At 44.8% G+C, this 14,265-nt stretch overlaps 1 protein-coding gene across 1 annotated transcript in view; it reads left to right on the top strand.

Moving 5' to 3' along the window:
* Positions 1-8,404, top strand: part of CUX1 (cut like homeobox 1) — a 1,145,546-nt gene extending 1,137,142 nt beyond the window's left edge. Inside the window, exon 23 of the mRNA XM_069226953.1 lies at positions 4,591-8,404. Within this exon, the coding sequence (XP_069083054.1) occupies positions 4,591-4,651 (61 nt within the window). The 3' untranslated portion in view covers positions 4,652-8,404. The remainder of the gene's footprint in view (positions 1-4,590) is intronic.
* Positions 8,405-14,265: the final 5,861 nt, after the last annotated feature.

Genomic DNA, 14,265 nt, shown 5'->3' with positions numbered 1-14,265 from the left:
AGCACGCAGGACATCCCACACAGGGCATTGCTTATTTCCTTTATTGGGGCCATAAATCTTCTCAGGCTGCTCTGCTATTGTTAACTTCATTAGAGCTTTGTTGAAATGGAAGGCAAAAACTCCTGCAAGACTTTACATTCTGTTAAAATTAAAATAAAATATTTTTCCAGCCGTATTTTCCAATTTCTGTTCAGACGTATCTGATGTCAGTAGCCGCCAGTGACCACGAAAACATGGCAGGAAAAGATGAAATTATGAGACAGGATTGACCAATTTATGTGGCAAGAAATGTCCAGTTCTGAATTTACAAAGCCAATAGCTCTAACACAAGAAAATGTGAGACCTATTCAATTGCAAATGCTTGTTTTTGTTTCGAAACATTGCCATGTATGACTGAATACAAAATCTTACCAATGCCAAGGCCATCTGTCTTTCCCATGCTGCCACCGAGAGAGCCATGTAGCTTTTCTAATGGACCGACCGGCTTAAAATTTAGTCTGGAATTACATGTCATAGACTTAGCCCTCTCATGACAATTCTGTTGATGATCAGTCCTTGAATGTGATATTTATTTATGCAGCATGGCGCATTCAGTTGGTCGTTTGTCTTGTGTTATTCTGCCACCCTGCAGTAGGAAGCAAAACAGCCACTTAAACATTTGAAGCAACTGTTCTGCATCCTGCAGCAAAGTAGGATTTTAAGACAGTCTGTAATGTTGATCATAGGCATGTACGTCATGTAGGGGTTGTTAGGGGTCGCAGGTGCGCCCCCTCGCTTGCTCCTTGTGACCCTTAAATCTGCCTTTGCAACCCCTGGCCTCAGAGTTGCCAGTCAGTGCCTGAAACACAGTGGCAGCTCATATTTAAAAAATGCATGTTGTGTGTGTGCTGGCACGTGGGTGTCTGTATTTACGTGAGAGGGTGTGTGTGTGAGAGGGAAATTTAAGGACAAAGGGCGTGTGATGACCGTGCGATGTCACTTCCGCTACCCCTGGCATTTTGGTGAATTGACGTTAATGATCATAGGGTGTCTGCGAATACACTGGCCTTAGTTCTGTCTTCAGATTCTTTAAGGCAGTGTTAACAAGCCAACAGCATTCCCAATGGGACTAGCACAGTGGTTGTTATAGAAGCCGTTCTAGGCTGACAGTCAAGTTCTCGTCCTCATGCAGTGTCGTAGATGATTTTTTAAAGCAGTTGCTTTCACTGCCTTGCACTTAATCGCTTTGTCAGTCTTAGGTGTCTGATCGACGGGCTATAGACCAAGTCGTATATACAGTCACAGGGAGGAAGTTATTACCCAAATGTCATCATGAAAATGTGGGTCTTTGAAGATTTTCTGAATTTAGAGTGTTCCAGTTCCAATTTAAGGTGGTTAGGCAAGGGGTTCCAAAGGCAGGTGGCATGGTGAAATTGTGAGGTGTCGAAAGGCATTTGTTGGCAGACCTGAGACTCCAGGTAGGTTGATAGGGACCAAAAAGACTTGGGTGCTCATTACGACTTTGGCAGTCTTTTTGAAAGACCGCCGAAGCCTCGGGTGCCAAAAGACCGTTAGTGTTGCGGCCCGAAGACCGCCATATTACAACATTGTGCCGATTTCCGCCTGACACCGTTGGCCTGGCCGACGTCATAATAGAGGCGCTTACCACCGCCGGCACCACCATGCCAACAGAACGCCACCCAACATATTAAGATGTGATTTCCTGCACAGCGGTGCAGTGCCAGTGGCAAAAAGCGCCGGAACCCATCCCCTCCCGGGCGGCCACCTCGCCGAAGCAGGTCAGTTAATCATCTGGAAAACAGGGGGGCGGGTGTTGTGTGAATATGTGTGGTGTCTGTGTGTGTGTGTGTGTGTAAGAATGAGGGGGGGTCTGTGTGTGCGTTTGTGAGTGCATGCATGCCGAGTGAGGATATGGGGTGTTGTGTGTGTGAGTGCATGTTTGTTTGTGTGAATGCAAAGGGGGGAAGAGGGTGTCAGTTTGAGTGCATGCATGCGAGTGTATGTGTCTGAGTGTGTGTGTGTGTGTGTGTGTGTGTGCGAATGAATGGATGTATCTGAGTGCGTGTTTGGGTGCGAGTGTGTGGGGGTGTATGTAAGGGAATCCGTGGGTGTGTGGGGGTGCGTGAATGTAGGTATATGGTTGTGTGGGGTGTCTCTCTGCCGGCGACAGGAATGGATATTCCTGTCGCCAGATGCATGAACGCCAGCATTTTCGTGTTGGTGTGACTGCCACGAAAATGCTGGTGGTCTGCTGAGTCGTAATACCGATGGAAGTATTACGGCTACCACCCCTCTCTTCCGGCCCTGCGGTCCGACCACCCTGGCGGTACGGGCGGCGTTTCCAAACCGCCAAAGTCGTAATATGGCAGTCTTTACTGCCACAGCGAGTCTGGCAGTCCAAGGACCGCCAGACACGTAAGGAGGGCCTTGGAGTGTACATTAGGGCCGTGTGGACACTTTATCTATCCTGCAAAGGGAGCCAATAGAGAGATTTAAAAGCAAGTGTTACGTGAGATACTGGCAAGGAGGAGGAGTTTTGAAAACAAAGGATATGTTTTGCTCGAACTAGTCTATCGCACTTGAGAATTATGTAACATTTTGCAGCACAGAATTTTATAAATTGAATGTAACACATTTTGCAAGTATGAGAAACAATTTGCCTAGGGCTGCCATCTATGGAATGCTGAAATTGCCTCCTTCGAGCAGAATGCTTCAGATGTTGGCAGAAGCGACTGTTGTTTGCATTCTGTGTTGCATCTCAGAGCCATGCAGGTTTCAGAGAGAGCTGGCATATTTATTTTCCCGGACTACATGAGAGTACATAGATGGGTCCAATATCCATTGGACAAGTTTTATAAACCACCGGTAATTACCGTTCACCTCGTTATCCGTCCTCACGTTTGGCACGAGCCCATAGCGACAAGTGAGCTATTTAACCTCGGTGAGCACCCTCCGCAGAGAGAATACACCACTGTGGGCGGGAATAAGGCACTCTGTTGTTTTAATTGGAGACCTGAACGGGCTACTTGTCTAGCTGTGGTAGCTTGAGAACAGACTCACACTCGAGTGGACCCCAAAAGGACAACCGCTCACCATCAAAGCAAAACAGCGAGCGAGAAGTCCCCTAGAGTGGTACAGAAACAGCAACGAAAAGAGACGAGGAACTAATCAATATATTGACCTCTTATCCTCCTACGAGTATGATCCCTCTTTTCCAAAATAAAAGACCCCTACTGCTGCTGAGAACATATTCCCCAGCAGCAATTTCAAAGAATATCCTCTGGGGTTTGAAATAGTAAAGCTGGAATAATTTTTAATAATGGTAATGGTTTTACGACATTGTGACTCCAGCAGTAGCAAATGCATTAATTCAGGACCAGGTAAATTGTAGGTCCCTCTGTGTCAACAAACCGCAAAGCCATGCTGTTTTGTTTCTTAATCTAATCAGAGTGGCACATGTTGGTTCCAGAGCACCAGCCTTTCTTCCCAGGTTGCCATCTGACTGTGATCTAGAATAAAAGGTGAAGCACAAATCTGTTGGCTAAGAAGCAACTTTCAAAGTATGGGCCTACCAGGAGAAACGCCTCTTCTCACGTGGATGATCATTGGGTTAGTTTCAGGCCTTGGCAGAGCTAGTAATTGATTTACCATCAATGAAAGTTCTGGCTGTCTAGTATGCTGCCTAGAAATACCCTAAGCAACAGCTTGGCAGCCTGACTTGTCAGGAATGTCTTCTACTTATTTTCTATTTGCTCATCTTGTCTAGATTTAGGGATTTAAATATACTATAATCCAGATGTATAATGAACGAGTTCACCACATCTGGGTCTTAAATCCATAAATCTAGTGTATTGCTAAGACAGGATATGCAACATCATAATCAGTGACCCCAGTAGGGGAAGTGTATTCTTCCTAAAATCCTAAAATGTTTAAAACAACCATATCGCTACTGCATCAAAAAGGTATCTGCATTCTTTACAGAGAACACAGGGCAGTGCCTTCAAAAGGGAATGTTGGATACATTTACAAGTAAATCAAACCAGCTGACATAAATCGGACACACATTTATTTCAAGACACACCAAAGAAAAGCATAAACATCAGATTCCGTTTTAATGACTGCCAAAAAGATAGGTATTGCTGCTCCTTTGAAAGACTCATTTCTAGCTTGCCAAGTATTAAATCTCGTTTTTAATTGGGGGAGAATCTCTTGCTTCTGAGGTCACGAAGGCCACCTGAACTGTTTAGCAACTAGGTTGACTAGCATCATCTCAAACCATGCCCATACTGTGCCCTTGGATGGCCATTTTGTCGGGAAACATAACCTTCTTCTTTGATAAACATGTTGGTTCACTACTTTCCTCCGCACCACTCATTTTTGGTGGCTGTGGCCTCAAAACAATCACCAGTGCCACCCGTGCTTGCCCACTGTGATCCCAGCCTAACCAGAATGAGATTCGTAAATCGAGGCCGAAGCGTTCCAGTCAAAAACGTCCTCTGGAAATTACTCCCAAAGGAAATTGTACACTGTAATTTCTGTGGTCTCTAAAACTAATGTTTCATTCTCTGTACGTTTGTTTTTCTCTTTCAGATATTCTGATCATCTGCACAAATTTCATGAGAATGGGGACAACGGAGCCATGTGGCAGTGAAGACCAAATACCACATCTACAGCGTGCAGTCTTGACATGATAGAAGAACGAACCTCCTTCATAGACTGTCTCTTTGCTCAGATCCTTTCCATGTGGAACCCCTTTTGTGTGGCTTTGCTACAATCTTGACATAAATGGTTCCATGTGTCTTTGAGGCAGTCAGTTACAATGTCTCGCTCCAGGCTCTTGGAGCTTTAATCGTTTGTTTCTTTCACGATGGAGTGAATCTTTAAGGGTGTTTGTTTGATTGGGGCTGATATGAAGGTATAAAGAGATGTTGATTTATCCACATAAATTTAGTCTTCAGAAAAGTTCAAACGTATTTTTCTTCTGTTCCATTGCTCCGTATAGTTTACTCGTGCTTATTCGTTTTACAGTTTTCAAATAGTAAGTGGATCTAGAATCAGGAAGTTGCTGCAAAAAGATTATTTCCAAAACATTAATAGTTGCTTTTCTCACATCTGGGGTACATCTGAAGAGCAGTCTGATCTGTACAGTCCACTGTGACCGGCATGTAAAACTGAGATGGTAACCTTTTAAAAGCAGGCTGTTTTGGTCAGAATGAGATGAACATTTATGCATTAAGGATTGTCAGAAGGAGGGAGAGCATGTCCTGAACTTGTTAAATGTGCGCAAGAGGCAAGCATGATTTCACACTGGTGAGCGCTCGCAGCAGTGCTCTGAACATTGCCGGATGTCTCTCGAGCACCAGCGGCCCCTTGCCCTTGTTAAGATATATTCGGACCAGATTTTGCAGTCCAACAAGTTGCATTCAGAAGCTTGCATGGTCTTTGGAGAAGACAGTTGCATGCTTACAGACTGGACATCTGGATTGATTTCCATATTGTAAGCAAACCTGTGATTGCTTCTAACTGCAATCATATAAAGATCCTGTTTTCTTAATGGCAGCCACATCTTGAAACCTACTACATTCCACATGGGCTTTTCTAACTCGGCCAGAAATGACCAAGGCCTTGTTTTTGAAAACTGCCTGTGTCTAGGGAGATGGTTCCATGTTAGTTAAATACCTGTATTCTCTACCCAGTAGACATGTCATCCCTAAGTCAGTTTCCTGTAGAATAGCGGAAGTGAATAGAATGCTTTTTCTCTTGAAGAACCTTATGAGATCAGCTTATTAGCATGAGGGCACGATCAGGCGCAGTAATTCCACACAGTCTGCTAGGGTTGAGTTTAATAGCGCTTGGGATTGCTTCACTGTGGGGCACTTCCCTCAGCTGCTTCAGCAGAGTTATAATTGGATGGTCCTCTTGCTCACTTCTCTATTTGTCATCCTATAGCACACTCAGAAGCACACTTACACTTAAAAGATATTGTTTCAAGCACACATTTGTTTCATCCTGAAACAATAACACTATGTGCCTCATATCTGGCTAGCAGAAAAAAACAGGCTCTTAGCATATGTCAAGATATAAAAATCTGTTCTTGCATGCTTGCCTTGAATTCCGGTTTACTATGTAGGATCTAGTTCTGGCATGTGTTGATGATTCCTGTAAAAAATCTACAGATGTGCAGCATGGGCATAACCTGCCTCGGGCTTTAGAATTCGAGCTTGCCACGTAGGTAGCAGATTCACACTGTGTGCTGCGTTTTCTGAATCCTACCCTTCCAACCCTGGGCCTAATAACAGAAAAAAGTCCAAGTTCACTGCCTTTATGCCAGCCAAGCCTTTTCAACCAGCTTTGTTTACAAATCTTGTAGTTTGTTTCCCTTTGGCTCGTACTGGATCCCTTCACTGAGACTGTCAGAGGCAGGTCCAGTGGACCTCAGGAACTTTAGCTAAACCAATGCTGTTACTGGACAGCAGAGGACCCTGCTATGCTAGTATGTGTCTACCGCTTCCCGTAATACTGAACCTTCTGCTGGTGGATCTCCAGTCTCACGTGTGATTGGACACTAAACGCATAAGTGGGCCATGGAGATGTGCACAACAGTGAGCTGTAGCGCTAGCCCATAGAGTCAGAGAAGGTGGAAACCCATCATATCAAGCATAAAGCCCTCGATATAGTGCCCTGGCATACATTTAATGACTGGACTTCATCCACAGTTGTTGAGTTTTTATTCCTTTATCACAATGAGAACATGAAAGAAGTCACACACTTTCCTCCTTTGTGGAGGAGGTATATTAGATTTCCATGGTGATCCTGTACTTGGGTTCTTTGACGTGCTTCCTTTTTTCTGGCTGTGCACAAAAGACAGAGCTTCACCCACCAACGAGTCCCACCTGACACAGCGCACCCATGAGCATGTTTTACCAGCATCCCACTGAAACTTCTTCAAATTCCCAAAAAGCAGCCACAGGAGCTTCTCCTCAAGCTGCAGCTTTGTATATTGCTTACAGGAAAATTTGGTAATTGAGTACCACTTACGAATGGCGGAAAGCCAGCACTAAGAGTGTCCTTTTTCAGCAGCCATCAACAAGAATAGCTAGTTATCAGCTAGACATTGGAGAGCAGCCTTTGGTATGTTTGACCAGCTGGTAGAGAGTGATGCTTTAAGACATTCTTCCAGCTGCCCACAAGGACAGTCTTTAGCACCTTTTGTCAACACAAACAACTGGAAAATCTTCTCATCAAGCTACAGGGATCTCCTACACTCACTGCTATTGGATGTTTTTTGCTCCTTCAACAAGAAGCCCATACAAGCAGCACTCGGTACCTCTAATAAGCTTCAGATACAAGCGGCATTGAGTGTTCCACTGTAACAGCCACTCTAACAAATTGTCGTGTCATCAGATGCTCTTGAAACCAAACTTGAGCACCTCCCACCAGCTGGCAATAAGCAACACTTTAAAACATTTTACCATGTTGCCACCTCAGTGCTCACGAGAACGTCCTGCCAGCTGTTAGTGAAATAAGCTTTACTTACCAAATTACCAGAAAAATGGTGTTGAGTTTGTAGTTATCCTAATCAGAAGGATGCCTTCAAATGACCAAGGCCTTGTTTTTGAAAACTCCCTTCTAGTTCCTCTTGACCACAATTTCCCCTACTAGCTACCCACAGCAGCAGCCTTAATGCCTTTTTGCCATTTGCCCACAACAGTAGCTTTCATGCCCTCTACCACTAGCAGTGACTTGAAGACATTGGGCCTGATTACAATCTTGGCGGATGGAATACTCCGCCACAAAGGTGACGGATAGTCCATCCACCATATTACAATTTCCATAGGAAATAATGGAATCATAATACAGCGGATGGAATATCCGTCAAGTTTGTGATGGAGTAACCTCGTCCGCTAAGATCGTAATCTAGCCCTAATTCCAAATCGCCATTGAAGTAGTAGCTCACGCTTCAACGATGGCCTCTCAGGTTTATCAGGCAAAACAGGTGGGCAGGCTCTGATAGAAATTATTTTTTTGAAATCTTATACATGTAAGTTGCTTTGGGTAAACCACCTTCGGAGACTCAAGAAATATTTGCATTTTCATCTATCTGCAAGCCAATTTTTTCCATACTTTTATGATTTTAAGCTTAAGAAATATATTGTTAAATGAAATAATAAATTTGTTTTATTTTAGATGAATCTTTAAATGGAAGAATTACAAAATTAGTGCGTTACATTGGAGATTATTTTGAAGTAAAGGTGTCTTATAAAATATTTGAGATGACAAATAATGAACAGTTTCGATGGTGGCAAAAAAAGATCTCCACCAACAGCGTGTTACCTTTACAGCTTGATTTGTGTAATGTGAACGTTTTGGTAAACAATATAAAATAAAGCGGGTGTGCAACAAAGGTGTTCTTTCGTTATAATGTATGAATTACTACCCAGTCACCTTATTTACTTAAGCTCTCTTTCACTGGTCCCAGACCTTATTTAGAACGTGATTTGAACAGTCACCTTCCAGACAAGTGTCCCCCTAATACTGCAAAAATAATATAAAATATTCTGTAACTTTAACTCCCAAGTCCCTTTTACTAGAAGGATCCACTAAGATGGAGCACGTCACTTCCATTTACTGGATATCTTTCCAGGTATTCAATCAAACCAGAATCTTGAGGTTGAGAAGACTGCTGGTATTGGCTCTATTGAGGAACAGAAATTTGGAGCAACAGAGATTATTGATAAGTAACCAGAGCATTGCATCCTCATTCACTTTCTCGTCCCTAGATCTTCCTTATTGAGGATAAACCAAAGCAGACCATGACTGGCTGATCTAATCCCACCCAGCATGATGCAAATGTTCGCATGCTTAGGAAATGAAACAATTATCTGAATAGTATAGCAAGGAGTTCAAGCTTTAAGAAAGAAGAGTACTGTTTTCCTAGGTCCAACATGATGTTGAGAGAGACTTACATCTCACAACACTGCAAACTAAATAAAGTCTGAGAGATTACTGAACGATGAGCTGTCTGGCGGTGTTGATCAAAAAATGAATCTTGAAGCAGTAAGCCCATTGTAAGTGCAGGAATTGCAGTCTCTCCTGATTATGGATTCTGCGCTACTATCCGAGTCCTCAACATGACCAGTAAGATGTCTGCCAGGCTCCTGAACCTGATCAATGAATGAGTGGCATTACTTCTTGTTTACCCACAATTAAAAATAGATTTTGTCTGCAACTGGGATCCTGTAAAGCAAAAGGAGCAAAAGCCATGCACCAATTGCCTTCTGGATCCACCCCAGGCCTTGAAACTCACCGTATTACTCCACTTTACTAAAAGTGTTTACAATGCATCTGTTCTAGTCTTTCATGCAAAATTAATTATACTAAATTATATATTTTTAGCAAAGTCTGCCATTCTCAGTTGTATGACGTCTCACCCTTCTCTCTCCTTCATGTATATAATATATTTTCCGAGGGATACTTATACCTGTGTATTCCTTACCTTTAGAATATCTCTAGGCATGAGCCTGGATCCAGAACATTTCTCAGCTTAGCTTCTACACACCAGTAGGTGGTGCTGTGTGACTCCCCTTTGAACCAGTTCTGCCTCAGAAGTGACGATTAGAGCCGCACATAAGCATCACCTAAGCACGTTGATGTCAGTTCCTTCTTTCCGTGCCTTTCTATGCAGATTTGGAGCTAGTGCCTAACCTTTTCTTATCAGTTTACTACAAGTTTTTTTCCTCAATATTTTTTTCCAGTGTGCAAGGGAACATATACCTTCTTAAAACCATGGGATTTAAACCTTGCAGGACATGTGGTAAGAGGTTGTCTGTAAAAGATCTGCAGAAGGTGTGTTTCTGGTGTTTGGGTTCGGGCCAAGAATCCAAGTCATGTGAGGAGTGCACTCTTATGCGTCTGAAGGTATCCTGGGATCTTGAAGCCCAGCCGTCCATCACCGAACACTTTGGGAGATCACGTAAGCCCCACTCCTGCTCAAAGTCGAGCGTGCAGACCAATTCTCACTCTTGGGGCTGCTCCTGTGACCGGCCTTCGTCACAGTCCAAATCTTTGACCAAGCCGAAGTCTAAGAAGATACGCATGAAGGACAAGTGGGACTCCTTCCAGTCTTGCTACTTTCTCTCTAAGAAGTCACAAGGCTGTCAATGTGCCCCTGAATCTTGTTCCTAGTGTCATACTAAGGTGCCAGTTCCACAGCTGATCCTGATGTACCCCGAATTTCAGGGACTGCCAGCAGAGCTGCTTTCAAGGAAGCCATGGTGCATGTTTTTGGCACCCTATTTGCACCCTCTGTATAGCGATATAAAAAAATAGAGTCACAGCGAACTCCTTTGGTTTCTCCCCACCCGCAAGGCAATGATTTTGCAGTTTTTGAGGAAGGGGTTTTGCATACAGTCAATGCCAAGGCCCACCACCTCAACAACAAGCATCCTTGTCCTTTTAGGATCATGGTAGGGGATCCAGCAGATGGTGTCCAGGCTCCCAGAGACAGTGAACCTCCCAAATTCCCACCCCCCCCCCAGCAGCAATCTCCAAGCCTCTTTAGTTTGTCACACAACTGCCCTGTGGGAGGCAGAATCGATCATTTTCTCCATGGAGACACTCTAGAACATCCCACAGGTGGGTGGGCCATGCCCTGCCATTCCCATTCTTTTCTGACCTCCTTTTTGACCTGCTGCATGACAGCGGCTTTCAGATGAGTCATAGAGAGAGTCTTGGCCTCAGAAATTGGAAATGGATGCTACTCCCAGTATTCCTAGTCCTGAAAAGGGCAGAGGCTTTTGTCCTATTTTAGATGTGTGGCCTAGCTATTTCTTTATGCGGAAGCACACATTCAAGATGCTCATGCTGGCCCAGGCTTTGGAACTGCAGGATGTAAGTCCATGTACCCATCCTACAGGCTCACATACACCACTTGCAGTTAAAGGTGGGCCACGAACATTTTCAGTTTGCAGTGCTCCCTTTCTGCCTTACCAGTTGCCTTTGAAGATGATGGTGGTGTGCGCAGCATACCTTCAAAGGTCAGGTGAAACAGCCTTCCCCTACCTCAACGACTGGCTGTTGAAACAGGCCCATCAAAATAGGTTGCTGACCACCTCCAGAGAGCAAACCTCCTGACATCGTTGGGGTTTACTATGAACATGCTGAGGTCGCACCACACCAGGCTCCTTCGCAGATGCTCCCTTCCAACTGTCCCATCCTGGATACGGTGCGTTATCAGGCCTCCCCTCTGGATCAGAGCATCTAGGACATTTGGGCTATGATCCCGTAGTTTCAGCCTCGGTCCTGGGTCTTGATGAGGGTGGTTCTGAGGCTTCTTGGACTACTAGCCTCCTGTAACCTGCTCACTGACCATGCCAGGTGGCATATGCGGGCTCTGCAGTGAGACCTGGAGTCTCAGTGGGCCCATCACTAAGGGAACCTGTCAGATTCCATCCAGGTTTTAGAAGAGACTGCAAAAGATCTGCAGTGGTGGCTGATTGACTGCAATTGGACCAGCAGCAGACAGCTGTTCTTACTACCCCCAGAGCTGACACTGGCGACAGACACATCACTGGTGGGTTGGGGAGTCATTCTGGGAGAGCTGGAGATCAGAGGACTCTGGTCTCCGGCAGAGACCCTTATCTACATTAGCCTGTTGGGGTTGCTAGCCATTAGCTTGGTTTTCAAAGCCTTGTTGCCCACCATCAAGGTGAGGCTGGCTTAGGCCCTCGTGGACAACACCACCTCCTTGTGGTATTCTACCAAGCAGGGCAGGGTGGTGTCCAAGGCCCTGTGCCAGGTGACCACCTTACATCTCTGGATATGGCTGCCTTCTCATCATACCATACCTGACAGGATCTTTAAATGCCAGGGCAGATGAACTCAGTCACTGCTATTTAATAGATCAGGAATGGCAGTTCCACCCAGAGGTGGCATAGGGTGTCTTCCAGCAATTGGTAGAACCCTGGCTTGATCTTTTCACCACCAGAAAAGAACGCACAATGTCAGCACTTTTGAATTTCCCAAGAAGGCTTTCTTGCATGGATGCTTACACTAGAGTATAAGACTCCTGTATGCCATCCTGCTGCTACCTCTCCTGCTGTGAATACTGTAGATGAGAATGACTGAGCCCAAGTCATCCTAGTAACTCGAGATTGGGTCGGGAGAGTGTGGTACCCAGAACGTCTGGGCATGAGCAAATATAGTCCAATCACGTTGCTGCACCAGAAGGATCTTCTGCCACAGCAGCAGTGCAGGCTCCTGCATACTCTGTACCTCCAATACGTGAGCCTGAGTGGTGGCAATTGACTTAATTCGATCTCATCCTGAAGTAGTGGATGTCATCCATGCAGCCTGGCATTCTTGAAAAAAGTCTGTTGATGCCTGACGCTGGAAAATGTTTATGGCTTGGTGTGGCACCTGTAATATGGACCCTTTGCAGGCCTAACCGTCGGATGTATTATTGTTTGTTCTGTCTTTGGCCCAGTGAGAAGTTGCAGTGGGTACTGTTAAAGGCTATTTATTTCATGTTCACAGGGACAACCATTCTTGTTCAAATCGCCTGTTGTGATGTGATTTCTCAAAGGATTAGTCCATGCTTCCTCCTAAATCCTTTGTGATGCCACTGTGGGACCATAATCTGGTCAACTTTTCTTATGTGCAACCCTTTTGAGCTGTTGCTGTCCTCTACATCTCCTGAACCCGAAGATAATCTTTCTTATTTCAATAACTTCATCTCTTCACATGAGTGAACTTTAAACTGTTTCAATCAAGACACCCTACGTCACCTTCTTTCAGGGCAAAATGTTGCTGAAGACTAGTACGGTCCTTCTACCAAAGGTTGTGACTCCCTTTCACGTTGGACATTCCATCACACTTTTGACGTTCTTTGCTGCACCTCACCCCTCAAAAGAGGAGGTGAGACTCCATTGTTTGGAACCTAAAAGACTGCTATGCTTTTATATCAATTGTAACAAAGACCACTGGGTGAACAATCAGCTCTTTGTGGGGTTCGGACACGGACAGGCAAGGCAGTGCAGAAAAGAACAGATGGGTAGTCCTCTACATTAGGATCTGGGATACAGTGGCCCAGAGAAGGATTCCAGAAGGATTCATAGCCCATTCAATGCTGCTACTGAGTGTCTGTCCTGGATATTCGTCAGGCTAAACCATTGGTACTAGTGCAAACGTTCATAAAGCATTACTGCCTTGACAGCCAGGTCTGATAGGAAAGGAATTTTGGCTGTTCGATCCTGCAGGACTTTTAGGTCTGAGTTATTCCACAGGCCCACCACTGGGGGAGGTATTGCTTTGGTATCTATTCTAAAGATCAGTGATCTGTGGTTAGAAGTATCCATCAAAAGAACAAATTACTTACCTTCGATAAAGCTATTTCTGGTGAATACTCTTTCCAACCACAGATTCCTCACCACCCTCGTGCCTCCCCCATCCAGTTCCAAAATTAGAGATCAGCACACTGGTGTAGACAATTGGTTTTTGGGCTTTGTGTTTTGAGGATGCAGACAGTGTCAAGAAAGTAACCGTACGGGCTGCAGCCATCACGTCTCCGGCAGAAAGCGGTCAGCACAAAGCTGCACCATGCCCCCTACTGCCGCACAGGGACATGATTAAAAATCTTCTGGACACAGTTTGCTGCCGGGGGATATTTCCAAGGTGAGGAATCTGAGGATAGATCTAGTATCCACCAGAAAGTGTGTTACTGAAGGTAAGTTACTTGTTCATTATCATTAAATGCTGCACCTAGAGACCCATTTTCGATGACTCAAGACCACAAGCTCATTTCAGTGGTCTTTGCACATTAATCACAAATATATTTGTTTTGAATGGGTCGATTTGGGTTGATTTATGTTATTAGTTTGCAATGCAGATTACCTTACTGTAAGGAAATTTCTCCTTGGCATGGTTACCCCCTGACTTTTTGCCTTTTGTTGATGCCAGTTATGATTGAAAGTGTGCTGGGACCCTGCTAACCAGGCCCCAGCACCAGTGTTCTTTCCCTAAACTGTACCTGTGTTCCCACATTTGGCACAGCCCTGGCACCCAGATAAGTTCCTTGTAAATGGCACCCCTGATACCAAGGGCCCCAATGCTAGGGAAGGTCTCTAAGGGCTGCAGGATGTCTTATGCCACCCTGGGGACCCTTCAATCATCACATGCACACTGCCTCATAGCTTGTGTGTGCTGGTGGGGAGAAAATGACTAAGTCGACATGGCACTCCCCTCAGAGTGCCATGCCCACCTCACACT

Source organism: Pleurodeles waltl, chromosome 3_2 (genome assembly GCF_031143425.1).
Source record: "Pleurodeles waltl isolate 20211129_DDA chromosome 3_2, aPleWal1.hap1.20221129, whole genome shotgun sequence".
NCBI classification, from domain to species: Eukaryota; Metazoa; Chordata; class Amphibia; order Caudata; family Salamandridae; genus Pleurodeles; species Pleurodeles waltl.
The sequence above is the reverse complement of the archived record's forward strand: the minus strand, read 5'-3'. Positions and strand labels throughout refer to the sequence as shown.